At 43.3% G+C, this 18,201-nt stretch overlaps 1 protein-coding gene across 1 annotated transcript; it reads left to right on the top strand.

Annotated features, from left to right (window-relative positions):
* The first annotated feature begins 15,734 nt into the window (after nucleotides 1-15,734).
* Nucleotides 15,735-16,937, top strand: GJA8 (gap junction protein alpha 8). Its single transcript, XM_050905400.1, has one exon. The coding sequence runs from the start codon at nucleotides 15,735-15,737 to the stop codon at nucleotides 16,935-16,937; it is 1,203 nt and encodes a 400-aa protein (XP_050761357.1).
* Nucleotides 16,938-18,201: the final 1,264 nt, after the last annotated feature.

Here is an 18,201-nt window from a genome sequence, read left to right as displayed (position 1 = left end):
AGGGAGAGTCGAGCCTGGATCATCAGAAGCACTTGGCATTTTCACAGATCTCCTTGCATGGTGATCTATGGAAGTTTTATCTTCTCTCTAAGGGACACCAGCTAGATTAAATGCTGCCTTTAGAAGTCCCAGCCTGAGCCTGCCCTCTTCCCTGCACTAGCAGAAAGCCTACATTACTTATTTTGTTCTGTTGTTCCATGAATAAGACTTTTATTGTCCCTTGCTTGCCTTTTTGCCCAGGCAAGCCCAGGCATCCTTTCTTGAAAAGAAGAAATCAATATCCTTTCCTTAATTCCTTGGCAGCCTTTGCTTTTCCCAGGGCAGACACTTTCTAGGACACTTCCAGGTTTTCCATGCTTTGGCAGGATAGGCAATACATTCAAAGAGTGTAACAGCACTGGACTAGTTTGCAGGAAATGAAGTGGTTCCAACCTTTGACACCTGAGATTTATCAGTGACTAAAGTCTTTCGCATCAGGGAGACCTGTTAATGCAAGTGTCAATTTCCAGCTAAATTTAAAATCTGCTCATAGCACAGTCACATGGCTTTCAACAGGCATGACAATGTATACAGCAAATAGCATCCAAGAGAATTTGCCAGAGTCTCTGTATTTTTTGGGGTCTGTTCTGGGTACGTGATTGGTGGCTGGTTGTTCATAAGTCTTTGTAGGTTCACTGACAGCTCGCCAGGATTGGCGTTTGTATTCCAATAAATAGAGTTGAAACAGTACAGTAACACACAGAAGGTTGCTGGCACCCTCATGCTGGACAGATACGAGTCTGCTATAGGCAGCTCAAATGCTGATGCGTGATACCTTTTGATACAAATGCACTTAGGTGCTTTGTGGGGCATCATCTGTATTAAGCTTGAAGGAGACAGGTTCTACGCTCAAGTTGTCTGTGAGCTATCCTTTGGCACATGTGGATTGTGCTCTAGCAGTGTCTTTATTGCTTTGTTTTCTGCTGAGCGTTCTTTGCTATGCTCATTCTGCTTTGCAGTAATTCTAGTCTTCTCGCTTCACATTTGCTTCTCACATGGTCCTGCCTGTGTTCTTCAAACTGCTTCCCTTATATGGATAGAAAAGATAGGCGCTATCTTTCCAGGACTGAGAGATGAGGCATTGCTCATAGATGGGACCAGCTTTTGAAATGCATGAGCAAGAATCCTCAAGATGATGCTGTACGTTGCCACTCGTGACACTGCTATCTGGGCTACCTCACAGATCATAAATTATTTTTGGGAGCTGGACTAGAGATGAGCAGATTTAAGCCCTTAAAATTACATACTAGCAGCCCATGTGTAGATCTAAGATCTCGTATGATCAGCACAAGGTGAGAAGACAGTCCTGGGGGGTACCTTCTTCATTCAAGCTGGCAGGTAGTCATTAAAGCAAGCTGACCTTTGAACCAGAAAATAAGCACTATTTTTCTAATTTGCTGAATTAGGGGTCATGAAGAACACATAATGGGGAGATTTTGACAGCAGAGGACTGTCATGAAAATTGGAGAATAAACCAGGCAGGACTGAGGTGATATACATAACACCTTGCCTCTACGTGTACATCCATCCTGGTTTCAGCTGGGATAGAGTTAATTTTCTTCCTAGTAGCTGGTACAGTGTTATGTTCTGGATTTAGTAGGAGAATAATGTTGATAACACACTGATGTTTTAGTTGTTGCTAAGTAGTGTTTATACTACGAAGTCAAGGATTTTTCAGCTTCTCATGCCCAGCCAGCAAGAAGGCTGGAGGGGCACAAGAAGTTGGGAGGGGACACAGCCAGGACAGCTGACCCAAACTGGCCAAAGAGCTATTCCATACCATATGACATCACGCCCTGTATATAAACTGAGGGGAGTTGGCCGAGAGGGGCGGATCGCTGCTCGGGAACTAACTGGGCATCGGTCGGCAAGTGGTGAGCAATTGCATTGTGCATCACTTGTTTTGCATATTCTAATCCTTTCAGTATTATTATTGTCATTTTATTATTATTATTATCAACATTATTATAATTATTATTATTTTCTTCCTTTCTGTCCTATTAAACTGTCTTTATCTCAACCCATGAGTTTTATTTTTTTCCGATTCTCTCCCCCATCCCACTGGGTGGGGGCAGTGAGTGAGCGGCTGCGTGGTGCTTAGTTGCCGGCTGGGGTTAAACCACAGCAATGTCCAAGGATCACGTTAGCCCTATCAAGCACAATGTTACACTGCGAGCTCATATGCTACCCTGAGCTCAGCGTCCTCCGTGGAGTCACTGCTTCCCAGGACAGAGTTCCCCATAGCAGAGCTACAGCTGATCTCTTTGCGGATGTGCAAGACATGACCTTCCTTGTGCTAAAGCAAACCCTTTCTGTGTTTGCCCAACTCACTGTGCCATCAGGGGTGCTCTAGATCAGCAGTCCCCTCTTTCATGATTTGTCCCTCTCCTGGACTTAGTGACATTTGCAAAATGTTTGATGTTTTCTTCCAGGTTATTGACTAAAAATATTGTGATGCCCAACACCCTCCAGGATCTTGGTACAAACATGCTATAAACAAAACAATCACTTCTAGTTCTCAATTGTATTTTGGGTCCAGTCTGATAGGTCATTTATAGTCTGTTTAATGACTGCTATCTTATTTTTATGTCAAGCAAGTTCTTTAATCAAATTGCCATGTGATAGAAGGGAAACTGCCTTCCAGGATCTTAAGTATGTTGTACCAGCTTTGTTATATTTAACAACGGTACGTGCAATTTCCTCAGAGAAAAGTATTAACACAGTTCAACGGGGTGAATTTTCTATAAACCCATGTTGATTGCTCCTAGTTATATTTCCCTCCTTTTATTCCCTGTGTTCTGTGTTAGCCACTTCATTATTTAGTTGAGGACTGAGATCCTATCACAGGTCTGTAGTTACCTGTGAGTAATTACAGTTATGAGATAATTAGAAAATAATTATGCCCTTCTACATAGTCTTTACAAAATGCCAGACTATGGGTTTTCTTCTTCTCCTCCAGGACTTACCCATTGTACCAGGAAGTACAGAAAATCAACATAAATAGTGCAGAGACATCCTGTGCAGCTTATTATAAAAAAAAAAAAAGAAAAAAAGAAAGTTTCAGTGCAAGGTATCCAGTCCTGCTGGTTTAAAATGCCTGATTTTAGTAGGTGGTATTTAATTCCTCTGAGATACTACAAGAATAGACATGTCATCAATAATGTCTTCATCATCTACTTTCTTTTTTCCCAGCAGTAGGATAGAAGTATCTATTGATTTCATTTTTCTTGTCTGCATTATTATTGAATAATCTAACATTTCCATCTGATAACAGATCAATACCATGATTAGGGCTCATTTTTTTCTTAATTTACTTTTTAAAAAAATAGCTTTGTCAGTCTTTTTTTTCCCTTTCACTTCCATCATCATTTTTTTATAATTCCTATCTTCTCATTTATATTCAGCTTCTCCTCTCTTACTATTTGTTACATGTATTTTACTTACTTAAAGCCACCCCCATTTCCATTTTAAATCTGGTTGTGTTTTTCCAATTACACTATTCTTTCTTTACTGGGGAGTTGTGTATTTTTGGTGCCTAGTAAAAAATTTTTAAGCAGTTCTCAGTGATTATTTATATTTTTTTATTTAAATCCTTTCTTTGTCTTGATTTAGCCCAGAATTCTACTCAGGGCTGGGAAACAGGACTTTTAAAGCATCATGTCTTTCAAAGCACTGCATTACAACTTTGGACCTTCTTCTGCTTTCATATAACAGTGCAGTTAACTGGGGATCAGTAAACCTGCTACCAGCTTCTCATTTCTGCCATCACTTTACCCATTTGGATGAAGTGAAATACAGGTTTTGTTCATCTTGGATTTAAGATTTGCAAAATGAGGAAGCTGTTTAGAACATTTAAAAAACCCCAAGGCTGTTTTTGAGTTGGCAACATCAGCATGTGTTAAACTAAGCAATAACTTACGTTTATTTTTTCTTTGGTTAGTGCTTGAATAACCAGTGCTCCCATATTTCGGTCTTGCTTGACTATCTGTTGCAGACCCAAGTCATCAATCCAGTTACTAGAACACCAACTCACAAATATTGAATATTGTTAACTAGGATATTATGATTCAAAATCACAAACAAGCGAGCAGGTAATACTTTTTACCCCACTTCTGCCCACTCAGTCTTTCTTAGGGCTATAGCCATTGATTTTAACATTCAATTGTACAAACCATCCCCGCATCTTTTCCAATGTCTTATAGCTGTAATCCCCTGGGCAGGCAAAGCCTTGATGAGTATAAAATGGAAAGGGATGCCACAATTGTATACAGCTAAAGAGGATGTATTAGAATGGACTTGACTTCTATATTGTGCTTCTGTAAAGGAGGGCACGCTTTTGAAAGGAAGAGCCAGGGCTGCAGCTGAATACACCCAGCACTGGTCAGTGGAGCTGATATGCAGCACGGGGATCAGAAACCCACCAAACCTGCTGCTCCCTGGGCCAAAGCAGGGTGGCCAACAGCAATATCAGAGTTCATGTCCTCGCTTCAGAGCTTCAGGGACTGGAGAGACACAGGCCATTAAAATACATGCCTGTATTTTGCTGAGGAACTATCTGTAGTAATAGCTGTGTTCATTATGATGGTGTTTATCAATCAGAGAAGAATGGGGCCTTGTAGCGCAGGACATGTGGAAGAGTAATCGACAGTTGCTATGCCAAGGTGAGACTTGCCATAGAAGTAGCTGCTGAAAGTTTTGCCAGGTCTGACACAGGACAGGGGACTCCCAAAGAGTCTTAATGCTTCTCTTACAAGGATTCTGATAATGCTTTAAACCATATTGCTGTTAAGAATATCATATTCACTGAGCAGTAACAGGACTTCAAGGGATTGAAGTTTGCTGGAAATAATGAAGAAAACAACCCAACAGGTCTCTCCAAACTGGAAGCCCTTCAGCCCTACCACCTATGTTTTCTGGCAGGTCTGTACATAGATAATCCCTGCCTCCTTCCACCCGGCTGTTTATTAGTTTGAGGCCAGGTTGTCTCAGGGAATGCTGAAGACCTTTAGATGGATGATTTATCTATGGACAGGTTATCTTCTTGATCAGGAAAAGAGAACGACTGGCTCAACAGCTTCCAAGTTCAATAACCTCCTTTTCTTCTTAATAAATTGCTGAAGCATGAGAGGCTTCCGTTCCTTGCTGGCATCTTTTACACTGTGCCCAAAAAAACAATCGTATCAGGCTCAGGAAGGCAAATGACTGAAAGGGCAGGGAAACAGGAACCGTCCCCACGGATGTCCTCCCCAGAGAGGCTGGGAACATGCTCTGCTGTGGGAAATGGGAAGCTGAGGTCAGCCAAAGTGCATGGCAGGTACGCACATCTCTCAGGACTGGAAGAACAGATAATGGCCTCTTTTGCCATCCCCATCGCTCCCCTGCCCTGCTTATGAGCTCTCCCGGGCCACCTCCACACCTCGTATGCACAGTGTACCTCCACCGCGTCATTCCACAGTGTAGAAATGAAGGCAGGGAGATAAAAGTGGAGAGTGGGTGGTGACAACGCTCCTGAGAGCCCTGAGCCTACCACTCAGCAAGGCAGGTCTTGGTGGTGTTAGAAGAGCCCAGAAGAAGGGAGGAAGGAGTAGGGAATGAGCCCCCATCAGAAACTGGAAGGCAACAAACCTCATAGACAGTGAAGTAACATGGGACATTTCCAGACATACCCACTTGTTCAGACCTTTCAGAAGCTTTGTCCTTTCCAGCTCCTTGTGCCTGAGGATGTTAAGAGATTGTAGAAAAAGTCTTGATAAAACAAACATACGGAGATCCCCTCAAGAGGCTGGGAGATATTATTAGCCCCTCTTTTACTGGCAGGCCTGGAACAATTAATTATTACCAGAAGTATTATCAGGTGCTTGTCACTGCTTTCCCTGGATCCACTTTACATAGTCCAGATTCGCTGTAAGCAACATGTTCCCTAACTGGTCTGATACCTCACAACTCCTGATAGCAGTTAATCCACTTCTCTGAGGAGGATCTCAATAGTGGTGGAAGGGCCATAATCTAGAATATATGCAGAGAGAAATTTGTGTCTATGGACCACCTAAGTATGCAGCATGCCTATATTCTCAGACCTTCTAAGTGATGTCCTCCAGCTGATGTGCTCCACCTCCATGTCCGACCAGGTGGTAGGTTGTAGGCAGGGGGCAGAGAAGGGGACAGGTAAGAGGAGGGTATATGGGGACCTAGGAAAGGCATTTAGTATATACCTTGCCTACAAGCTCTGGGCCCTTTCCCAGTGCACCTTTTCAGAAATGGCATCTGCACTGGCATGAGAACTTAGAATTTCTAACCACGACACTGTTGTAAAGGTCTGCGTTTCTAGAAATAGCCTGGTCAAGTTTTCAGTGAAATCATGCCAATCCATGAAATCATGTGCCTAAAAGAGTGTTCTTCTCTTCCTAGCCCTGTTTGTGCTGCTGCTGCAGTACCATAGCACCAACATTTGACACATGAGAGTTTATCTCCTTTGCCTTACACGTTCTTTGTAAGTTTAGTGCATTTTTTATTATTAACTGTGCTGTTACTAAAGGGAGAATCATGCAGGTCAGCTGGTATACATGAGAAATATTTGCTGGAAAAGGGATGCAGATTCAAGTGAAAATACAGATTATACTAACAAAAAGAGTGCTTTGTCAACAAAGTTTACACTGATTCTATAGGTAAAATCAATGACATAAAAGTGATCTTCACGTCAGTTTAACTCCATCTATTTAACCATTGTAAAAGTACTATAAAAAAATCATATTCACAGTAGGTATTACTGCATCACCGCAACTTTCCTGTGTTTGCTTTGCCTTAGTTTTGTATCTGCAGAACAAGTTTAAGAAATGAGGGATGAGGGAAGAGGAAGGTAGCGTTTAGATACATCGTAACGGACACACTGTGCCTTCTCCTTTCTCATTCATAGCATCCCTCGGTCTCCCCTGGTGCTGTACAGTGCATGAACGAGATAACATCGCCCGCTAGCGGTTTAGGCTGCAGGAGCCCAAGAGACCGCTTGGCAGAAGCTGCTCCTTCTTTCTGCTTTGCTGATGCTGCTCCAGCAATTGTACTGGGACAAGGTGGGTGGCTCTTATTCCTCCTGCCCTCAGATAAAATCAGCATCTCTGGAAAAGGTCAGCGCTGAACTGAGCGAGAAAAGAGGTTCTTATTGGAACTGCCATGGGTCACTCGCACCCTGTTTTTCATGTTTAGCATCAATGTCCAGGTGAAATACTCTAAATAAGCTATGGCATTTAATCTTACAGTTACTACAGTAAGAGAACAAATTGGTTGAAATGGGGTTATGGTGAGCAAACACCTCTAAATCCGCAGCACGTTCAGAGCCATCACTGAAGTCAAACAACAAAGCAGTGACCCTCCCGAAGCTTCCCTGAGGACAGCCCTCCTTGCAGGGTGGTGTGGGGATACCTCTGGTAGCCTGGGGTGAGCTAGCACCAGCATGGGAAGCAGCATAGCACCACTGTGCTTCATGCTGCCCCAGCTAATTAGCCCCACTCCAGAGGAGATAATTAACTCAAGTGGAATGCTTTGCTGACACAGCCAACCTGCTCCCAGACCTGAGCGGTATCTCCCCAGCTCAGCAGTGCACCGGATGGTGTAGACAACCGGGATGTCCAGGCTGAGTCTTCAGGGTTGGTGGCAAGATACTTTTTTTTTTTTTTTTAAACTGAAAATATTTCTCTAGGTCTTTGGCCCTACATAAAACTGTAGAACCAAAGAACTCAGAAAACCTCCCTCTCCCCCCTGATTGTTTTCCTGCTTATGAGGTAAGATCATCCTTAACAGATGTTTGTTTACCTCTTCATAAAAACCTCCTGTGATTCTCCAGCCTCCCCAAGCAGTGTGCTGTAGTGCTTTGCTATTCTTACCGTTGCAAAGTGTTTTTCTAATGTTTAGCTATATCATTTTTATTGCAAATTAAGCTGATTATTTCTTCTTCTACTTCTGGTGAATGTAGAGGACAACTGCTTAGTCTCTCCACCCATTATAATAAATGTTTATGTGCTGGGAGACTGTTATCATGCCTCCCCTCCTGTTGTTCTTTTCCTAGAGAAAACAAGCTCAGTTATTTTACCCATTCCTTATAAGTCATGTTTTTTCACATCTCTTATCATTTTGTTGTTCTTTTTTGGACTCTCTCCAATTTGTCTACATCTCCTGTAAAATGTAGTGCCTAGAACCGGACACAGTGTTCCGCTGAGAGCTCAGCGGTATCAAGTAAATGCACAAAATAATTGCTTCCTTTGCCTTATACACAAAACTCCCCTTAAAGCATCTCAGAATGAGATTTGTCTTTTTCTGCGGGAATCTCACTTAACAGACTCATATTCAGTGCCACCCCAGCTCTTTCTTCGCTGCACTGCTGCTGAAATGGTTGCAATCTAGTTTGGATGAGCACATTTGGTGTCTGCACAGTCACCTTTCCTGAATTGTATCTTGGTACAGTCACCTCTGCAGAGGGCAGCCCAGCTCTCCAGTGTTTCACGTTCCTCTCAAATTCTGATCATCCCAGACCCCTGCCTTCAGCAGGGACTGCTGCCCCCCCAGCCCAGCTGTCATCCTTTTGGTTTTGTCCTCTAGTCTGTTGTCCAAAACACGCAAGGAAATACTGAGCAGGCCTGGAGGCAGAACTTCAGGGATGTGATCCTCCCAGCTGGAAAAGTGAAGCCCTGATAATTACCCTTGATTATGGTACTTCAACCTGTGTAGCCTCTGCATGGTGACTTTGCTTGCTGCTCTGGGAGCTTGCGATCCAGATATTTTCTAAATGCTCACTAAAGTCAAGGTATTTCATATCTACCATTTCCTCCTCATCCACCAAGCCTGTTAGTCAAAGAAGGAAACTAGCCTGGTTTGACAGGATTTGTTCTTCGAAATTCCCTGCTGGTTGTTTCTTATCACCTTATTGTCCTTTAGCTACTTATAAACTGATTGTTTCATAATTGGTTCCAGTATCTTTCTAGGTATCACGGTTAGGCTGACTGGCCTGTAATTCCCCAGATCCTCTTATAACAGTAATCTTCAGAGAAGAACTGCATTTAAGTTAACTAGATATTGAAAGACATTCCACTTTTGCCCTGCTTATCTTTATTCATTGTCTAGTTTTGTTCCATCCCTTAAATTAAAAACACGTTTCCCATAAGTATTTATCCTCCACTTGAGGCTCAGCACAATCCAACCCTGCCTTCACCTCTTCTCCTGTGTTCTTGCCCAAACCTTCCTGTTACTTACATACTTCCCCAATTTCCCTCCTTTTTGATGCTTTGTATCTTCCTCCCTCTCTTTTCTTTATGGTTTGCTCGCAGTTCCCTAGCCAAATGTGTTCCCCAGCAATTTATATCCCCGAGTGCCTGGAGGGCTCTGAAGAGAGTCTGGAAAAATCTCAGAGCTCTGCCCTTAAAATGTGGACAGTGACATTTACCAGTCTTGTAGGCACATGGCAAGGTCTGCCTGAAGATTTGCCCAGGGCTAGCTACATTTAAATGATTTCTGAGACCAGTAGGTGGCAGAGAGAAGATGAAATCTGGGAGACTGGTCCTAGTGATCAGACCGATAGATTGCTTTGGCTCTAGGCGGACAAAGACATGTGTTACTAGCAAGCAGGTGTCTGCTAAGTTGGGTAGCGTCAAGCAAACAAGAGTGTTGGGTAAAGCTCCCAGCTTCTTGTAGGGAGGCCGAATATATTTAGTGCTCAGCTTCAGCCATGAGCGAAAGGTTTGTGTGTTCAGCAGAAGAACAGGAAGCATGTGCCACTTTCTAGCTAAGCAGATCAGGAGAAGATAAGATAACTTTGTTTGAGGGAGAGGTATCGTTATCCAGGGTTGTGCGCTATGTAATTGCACAATCTGCTATCATGCATGAACAGAGCCGTTCAATAGCATGGCCTGCCTTGTCCTGACATCATGTCTGTGTTGGAAATCCGTTTGGAATGAAAAATCCCACATTCCCCAAGTGACCTCGTAGTCTCTGAGCAAAAGGCTGAGTTGCAGTGGAGACTTCACAGTCTCAGTGGTGCCAGAGATGGGAGCCCAGTCACCAGCCTCAAAGCAGCTAAAGGATGAGAATTCAGCAATGAAGCAAACTTCTTTCCAAAGAAAATAACATTTTAAAAGTGCAGATGTCCATGGTTCTTTGAAGGCAAGAAAAGTCCTGAAGGCAAGAAAAAGTCACTGTGAGTAACAGCGTTACTCTCATTAGCTGCTACTATTTCTAGCGCTGTTTTTTGGAGATGGAAGTACTCAGCACTTCTACAGGTTGCCTAATGAGCATAAAGGCTGGGCCAGGTACTCAGGTTGGAAGTGTTGGCCATTATCAGTCTGGCATTGTCAGTGTTGCAGTTCTTTTGCAGACTCAGCGAATGTTGCCTGCTGCATGTGAGGTCCAGTCTTCTAGACCTTTGGTTTTATGGTCTCTACTCCTTTCTTTCACACCCATTGCTTTCATATTACAAAGGCAGTCCTGACTTCCAGCATTACCCTGATGCCTGAGAGAATCAAGTCCCCTTCTTGCTCTTCTGTTCTGCCCTCTCCTCTTCATCCCTGTGTCAAACAACCACTTCCCTGTGTAGGCCCAGTACAAGAAGAATTCCTCACTGGCCATCTTCATCTTCATTTAGGCCATTTTCTGTGGCCATTTTCTTCAGGGGGAGGAGGCCCTAGTGAGCTGGAGAATCTGGCCCAGAGCTCAGTGGAGCCTTTTCAAAAGGCATCCGGTTGAAGGGACTGTGTGGTTTCCCGAAACCAGAAATGTCTAGCAAACTCAGTGTGCCCATGTTAAAGGGAGGAAGGAAGGAAGCAAAGGATAGCAAAGGAAGTCACCCTGATCATTCAGATGAAGGTAACATATATCTAATGATCAGTGACTTGAATATAATTTCTGCCTCAGCTGCATCTTGCAAGCTGTTCTGCAACTTGCCAGACAATGTTTGATATTTGGATAGTGTTTGCAAATGGCAGATAGAAGATTAATGGGAAACGTCTCTGACAGTAGCTGGATATAATTTAGAGATGGACTACAGCCATGTAGTTACATACCAGATTTGGGGTTTGGCTCATTATATTTAGAGAAATAAGGCCCAGAAAGGGATATGCACATTCAGCCAGAGCTGACTTTTCCAAAAAGACAGTTTCAATCTGAAAAGGGATGGGCAGTTTAACATCTGAACCATCTGGCCTCTGTGGTGCACCAGCTTGCAGGCGCTCTTTAAAGGTGCTAGCTGCTGGTGGTATCATTTAGTCCTCCCTCTCTTACTGTTTCCCAGAGAGGGGATGAGGGTGACAGTGATGACCAGTCACTCACTTATTAATCTTAGTTTATCTCAGCAGCATATAGAAAAACAAAGCAACAAAGGTATTCCTTACGCTTCCTTACTGTCCTTATTCCTCTCATTGATCAAACTGTGCCTTTTCTTATTCACTTCATGTTCTTGGGACTGTGTCTTCTCCTCCATGTGTCCTCTCTCCAGGAAGACTATTTCCATGCTTTATGTAGCACAGGCTGAAAAATGTCATGTATAGACCCCTACCACTTCTCTATTAAGAGAGTGATTGATTAAGGTCTTCAGAATATGACCTTCATTCCAACTGCATGCATAGAGATTGATTTTTCTTTTGTGTCTCCAAACTGGTCCCTCTTGCAAAATATGATTTTTTTCCATCTCTCACTTATCCTTTAGCTCTTTTGAAATCAGTTTGAAAAACATCATCTCTGCCTCCGGTTGTGCTTTGGACTTTGGGGCTATGCAACTCAGCTTAAAAGCTGTTTGGGAAAACAACTGCTGAAATGAGGCTCTGAACTTACACGGGCACAAATGCCCAGAAACACTGAGGAGAGGCTTGAAACCATTGGTTTTAAGATACAAAATTTTGTGGCCCTCATATTATAATATCTCATTCAAATGACAGCTTTTCTAGAGACAGAGCATCTCCCAATGCATTCTGGGGAATTAAATTCAGCGTTGAGTCTGCATAAAGAGAGAGGAGAGCTACTTGCTGCTTCATCGCTTTACGAGCCTGGTATCTGTATCATTGCTTAGCAGATCTTGCTTCCAGTAATCCTCTTTTTCTTCAGAGCTGAGCACCAAGAGCACATTCTGAGCAATTCATATAGAAAGACTACAAAAATAACACCTCAGAATAATGTTATATCCTTTGGCTTATAATCAAAACTCACAGGGCAGTTAGTTGTACTTGTGGATGCATTACTGAGCCTGTGATTTTTCTCTTCTGCGGGCTTTCCAGCATTTTTGCAGATGGTTGGGGGTAGGCAAGTGTGCCTGGGGTAACATTCCTGTTTGCTGGGCTGCTGGAATTCAGCTACGCTCCTTAACAAAACAGTTTGTTTTAGACATTTTTGATGCATGTGCATGTGCAAGATGCATTTGGAGGAAAAACTAAGCAGAACTAAGACACTGAAAGGCGAGGTTGTAAAATTGGTATTTCTCAGCCTTGATTAATATTGACTGATGATCTTGTTTTCCCATACTGCTTCTTTTTCCAGGTAAAAGATGTTAAAGAGCAGTCCAAAGTATCTGACAATGCCAAATACAGACCTGGTACCTCAGTGGCTGCCTGTGCTGGAAATCAGCAATGCGACGTGGCTGTCAGAGCTGGGTGTAGGGTAACAAATTAATTCGGTTAGTTCTGCCACTGTCAGAGATGTTGGCACTCCCTTTTCACCTGTCACACCACAACACCTAAAGACTAGTGAGTGGGGACACACACAGAGCTGTGCTGAACCATAGCAGAATTGCAGAGATGCTTCGGTCCCTGCTTAACTGAGCAAACTCCCATTTATGCATGTATTAGGCTTTCACTGCCTGTTGCCTGTTCCTCTCCCCCCTCTGCTTTTTCATGTTCAGTGGATTCTCCTCTCTGTGTCTCTGCCTCTCTTTCTCTATTTTTTTCTCCCTATTGTTCCCCACGTCACTAACTGTCACTCACTTCATAAAGCCGTCTGGCTCAGAGCTTAAATATTGCAGGGCAACTAAAACCCACCATCAGAGCCAATTCAGTCATATCTGCTCAGTCGTGCGACAAGATTGGGACTTTTAGGGTAGGGAAGAAGAGAGACAAAAGTTCACTCTTCCCTGCAGAGTGCCAAGAGAGGAGGGGGACACATTTCTTCGGTGGAGCCTTTCACAGTGGCAAGTTGCTTGCTCAACGTCCTTAACCTATGCAGTCTTTTTCGCTGGTAGTGTGCTCAGGTTGCAACGTCTGAAAGCGCAGGGTGGGGGTTTGCAACAAGCCCATGTGAGTTAAGAACACGAGTCTGTTGACTCTGAGTGGGCTTAGGCAGTCTCCTGCTCTTTCCTCATGACAGGCGATTTAAGGGAAAAGGTGACTGCCTAAATTCATCGCTTGCACCTTTTTTGAGGCTTGAGGGGCTGACTGCTTACAGGTGGAATCCTAGACATTTGAACTAGTTGTACTGCTCATCTTCAGTCCATCCAAAATTGTTCCTTGCAGTCGAACCGACTGAGCAACCTCGAACCACTTCCCTTGCAGAAAATAGAGAGGATGGTCATGGCAGAGTTTTGAAAAACGTGACTAGTTTGGAAGTGATCTCAGGAAGAGTTTAGCCAAATGCAGCAAGCTGCAAGCGAGACATTTCATGGAGTTAGACAGGAAACATTTTTCCTTCTCTCGTACAGTGAGTTTTCCATATGATAAAATGTATCACATCTAGAATGTCGCTCCTGCGTTCTGCAGGGGAAATGTTCAAATGGTAGCTGTGGATATCAGCGTGACTCACAAAGAAAGAAAGGGATGGAGTTAACTGCGGTGCCTGGGGGACAATGAAGTTTATATTGTGTGTAGTCATGTTTTTTACAGAGTTGCACATGATTGGTAACTGTCGGGTGTACTTTGCTCTGTGAATTTGCAGGAAGAGAATGTTTAAATCAGTTTAGGTAATGTATGTAAACAGCATAATCTTCTGCTAGATTTGTTAATGTAAGTGCTGACATTAACACACTCTTTTACACAACTTTAATGATTGAGAAAGTAGCAATTTTCTTCGGTGATTAAATTATATGTTTGCCGCTTATGCATGCAAGGTGTTTGTGCAAGCTGAAGGACTGTGTTCTGTTCTTCGTTTTCTAACATGGGTGTCTGGGGTTAAAATTTTACAAGGTTTGAAGGCAAGGAAAATAAGTCCATCTTGTTTTAGAAAAATGACATGAGAAGTATTTTTTTGGTTGAATATTTGTGAAATTCCCCAGAGCCGTAGAACTCTCAATATTTTGTGTGTTTGTCTATGTGTGAATACGTACACACAGTAGTTGAAACAAACTGGTATGCGTTGGTGTGTCGTAACATATGGCATTACAAATATATCCGAGTGGTATCTGAAGGAGGAGGGAAGTTTAGATACTCAAATTTCCATGCTGTTGACTGTACCTTCTTTTTCCCAGCACTTGCGTATCTGTGTCTGCATTTAGGAAACTATAGATGGAGGTAGTATCTAAGAGATGAACTTCTAGATCCATGTGAAAAGCTATTTTATGAATAATGTTCCCTGTTTCACTTGTCGTGGTCCACAAGTTGGTCTTTCTGGATCACTGTAATATTCTGCATTCCTCAGAGACTTCAGACTGCTGTGATGTGTTAAATCAGCCCATCCCAAACAAGTTTCCTCTTTATTTCCCTCATTCATAGATTTTCCCTTGCCTAAAATTATATAGTGGGAAGTTTAGGATACACAGGATGAAGTCCTGGCCTAGTAATAATTTCTTATCATGCAAATATAATGACAGATGTAATGTTTGACTTGCATTACTTGAAAATGGACTACTTTCTTAGCTTTCCAATAGGATATCTGCAGCTGGCTTCCAGCTCTGTGTTAGCCTGAGATGATAGCAGCACTGACATTTTAGAGAGAGAAAATAGTATTTTAGGTCCCAGTTACAGACCTTTGTGTTTTTTGACCAGGTTGGTTCCAAAGTCAGTGTGGCAACTGACTTCAGAAGAAGTCAGTCAAAGAATAGCCCCAATAACACCAAATAATTATATTGTATATAATGCATACTATATAGCAAAACTAGTGTATATGGTAGTTATTAAGCTTATACAGTATTATTAACATAGTAATGGTGTTGTAATTGCTATTCTTACCTAACAGAGTGATTTCTAATGTAGAATTAATATACGCAACCTAGAGAGAATACAGGTTTGTGTAGGTGCAAGATGGGCACCGATTCGAGATCTGTTTGACCTGTGTGTGGTTCTGGTGCAGAAGAGCTTGAGTGCTTGAAAGCTTCACTCTCTTTTCTAACCACTGCAGCTGCATGCTGATAAATCTGTTCTACTGTACTGCTGACGAGTGTTTGTACGTGTACAAAATCTAAGCAGGCTCATGCAACTGAGCCTACAAGGCACCACAGAAGACTCCTACCTGGAAAAGGAGTTAAATATACTCCCCAGCTGAAAAGTAATTGCCCATTTAGAGCCAGGGAAGAAAGAATTTAGCAAGCAGTTTGCTCCGGCTTTCCAGCCCTTCTGCTAATAAACCATTGTGATCAGGCAAATAAGCAAGCAAGCAACCTTCTTTCTGTTCTCAAAGCATATTAGGGAAATACTTACTGGTTGAAAGAAACAAGAGACATCAGTGGGAAAACCTGAAATCTTTTAAATTTAGCATAATTTGTGGTCATTCTCTTTCTTTTTTCTTTCCTTAGACAGTAAGAAATGGGTGACTGGAGTTTCTTGGGGAACATTTTAGAGCAGGTGAACGAGCAATCCACTGTCATCGGGAGAGTTTGGCTCACAGTGCTCTTCATTTTCCGCATCCTGATCCTGGGAACAGCTGCCGAGCTAGTGTGGGGAGACGAACAGTCAGACTTTGTGTGCAACACCCAGCAACCTGGTTGCGAGAACGTCTGCTATGATGAGGCCTTCCCCATCTCCCACATCCGGCTCTGGGTCCTGCAGATCATTTTTGTATCCACGCCTTCGCTAATGTACTTCGGGCATGCGGTGCACCATGTCCGCATGGAGGAGAAGAGGAGAGAGAGGGAGGAAGCTGAGAGGCGTCAGCAAGCTGAGGTGGATGAAGAGAAGCTGCCCCTGGCTCCAAATCAAAACAAAGGCAACAACCCTGATGCGACCAAGAAGTTTCGCCTGGAGGGTACCCTCCTGAGAACCTACATCTTCCACATCATTTTCAAAACCCTCTTTGAGGTGGGATTCATAGTAGGTCAGTACTTCCTGTATGGCTTTCGAATTCTCCCCCTTTACCGCTGTGGGCGGTGGCCCTGTCCCAATCTTGTGGACTGTTTTGTCTCCAGGCCCACGGAGAAGACCATCTTTATTATGTTCATGCTGGTGGTGGCTTCTGTGTCCCTCTTCCTCAACCTGGTGGAGATCAGTCACTTGATCCTGAAAAGGATCCGGAGGGCTCTGAGAAGACCAGTGGAGGAACCACTGGGGGAGATCCCGGAGAAGCCCCTCCATGCCATCACAGTCCCCACCATCCCGAAGGTGAAAGGCTACAAGCTGCTGGAAGAAGAGAAGCCAGTGCCCCACTATTTCCCTCTCACGGAAGTAGGGGTTGAGCCCAGTCCCCTTCCATCAGCCTTCAATGAGTTTGAGGAGAAGATTGGGGTGGCACCATTGGAAGATCTCTCCAGGGCATTCGAAGAGAGGTTACCATCGTATGCACAAGTGAAGGAACCGGAAGAGGAGAAGGTAAGAGCAGAGGAGGAGGAGGAACAAGAAGAAGAGCGTCTGGGACCTCAGGAAGAGCCAGGGGTGAAAAAAGCAGAGGAGGAGGTGGTGAGCGATGAAGTGGAAGGGCCTTCAGCACCTGCTGAACTCACCACTGACATGAGACCCCTCAGCAGGCTAAGTAAAGCCAGCAGCCGGGCTAGGTCAGACGATTTGACTGTATGAAGGTGCAGGATACAGAGAGCACAAGAAAAGGAAAAGGTTGAAGAGAAAAGGAGAGATGATAGAGAAAGAATCAAAATATATTTTTAAGCAAAGTGCTAAAATGGCCATTTGAATATTATTTCCTCTTGAGATTCTCAACTGGAAAGGTACTGTAATGGTAACTGTGCCTTACTTGCCCTGTATGTCCATTTGAAAAGGAACATTTTCCCTGTTTCCACATGCCAGCTCACTCCTTACAGTAATATCTACCCTGTACACATAACTGATGTCTTTTAAAACCTAATGTGGCAGTGAAACCCAAATGTCACCACTGTGAACGTGTTTACTGGAAGCTTTGTGTTCCACATTTCTCTAGGAGCATGGGGAGGATCTGTCTCTTCAGCCAGCGATGGGGAAGACTGATAACAACTGTATCTAGTATTTCTTTTTCTGTTTCCACCTATGGCATGCTGAGCAGATCTCCCCTTCGCTGTTGGCATGGAATTACAGTTATTCAATTCACAAAGTGAATTCTGTGCTTAGCATCAACACATTAAAATAGTAAGCACTACTTCCCCTCTCTATTCAGAAAATAAAGGCCAAAATGTCCCCAATTTCTCTGTGAATGCAAATCTGAGTTAGGTAAAAATATTTTCCCTTTGTCAAAAATATTTCTGCTCTTCAAGTGACATTGACAGTGGGCAAGGTTAACAGTAGCTCTCTACTAGGATTTAGCAGATGCCCACAGATGGATTATTTGTTCCCCAGAGGGTCATCCAGCCCCGAGCCTATTTCAGAGCACTGGAAAGAATAAATTCAAGTGATATTTTTTACTTGTAGTCTTGTGACTTAAAGATCTGAAACTCGATTTAGCAAAGCAAGCGTGGGAAGGCTTCTGTGAAAGGAGGAAACAGCTACAGCCCCCAGAGCATGAAACCAAATATAAGCCTTCACGGCATAATCCTGACATGTGCTCAGTTCCTGGAGCTCCCAGACTTACAGGCACTCAGCAAATCTCAGGTACAGGGTCCTGAAGGCACCTGTGAACCTAAACCAGGGGTCTGGGTAACTATGTGACTATTTAAACCTCTAAATACAAAACTGGTTGTTCAACTTTGAAAAGTCTGATACGATAATAGTCTTTTGACATCCTTTGTTTTTAATTTGACAGACGGGAGCCATCCAATCGTCTGCTTCTCTATTAAATGCCAAAGTCTCGAGTAAAACAAGGCCTTTCAAAAGATGATTTAGACCTTTTGTGCCAACAGGTCTGTACAGAACTCTC

The sequence above is a fragment of the Gymnogyps californianus genome, chromosome 1 (assembly GCF_018139145.2).
Source record: "Gymnogyps californianus isolate 813 chromosome 1, ASM1813914v2, whole genome shotgun sequence".
Taxonomy (NCBI): Eukaryota; Metazoa; Chordata; class Aves; order Accipitriformes; family Cathartidae; genus Gymnogyps; species Gymnogyps californianus.
Note: the sequence above shows the minus strand (reverse complement) of the source record. Positions and strands in the feature narration are given on the sequence as shown.

What these genes read in the sequence shown, in the direction of transcription:
- GJA8 (XM_050905400.1), top strand. Translation starts at nt 15,735, where the DNA reads ATGGGTGACTGGAGTTTCTTGGGGAACATTTTAGAGCAGGTGAACGAG.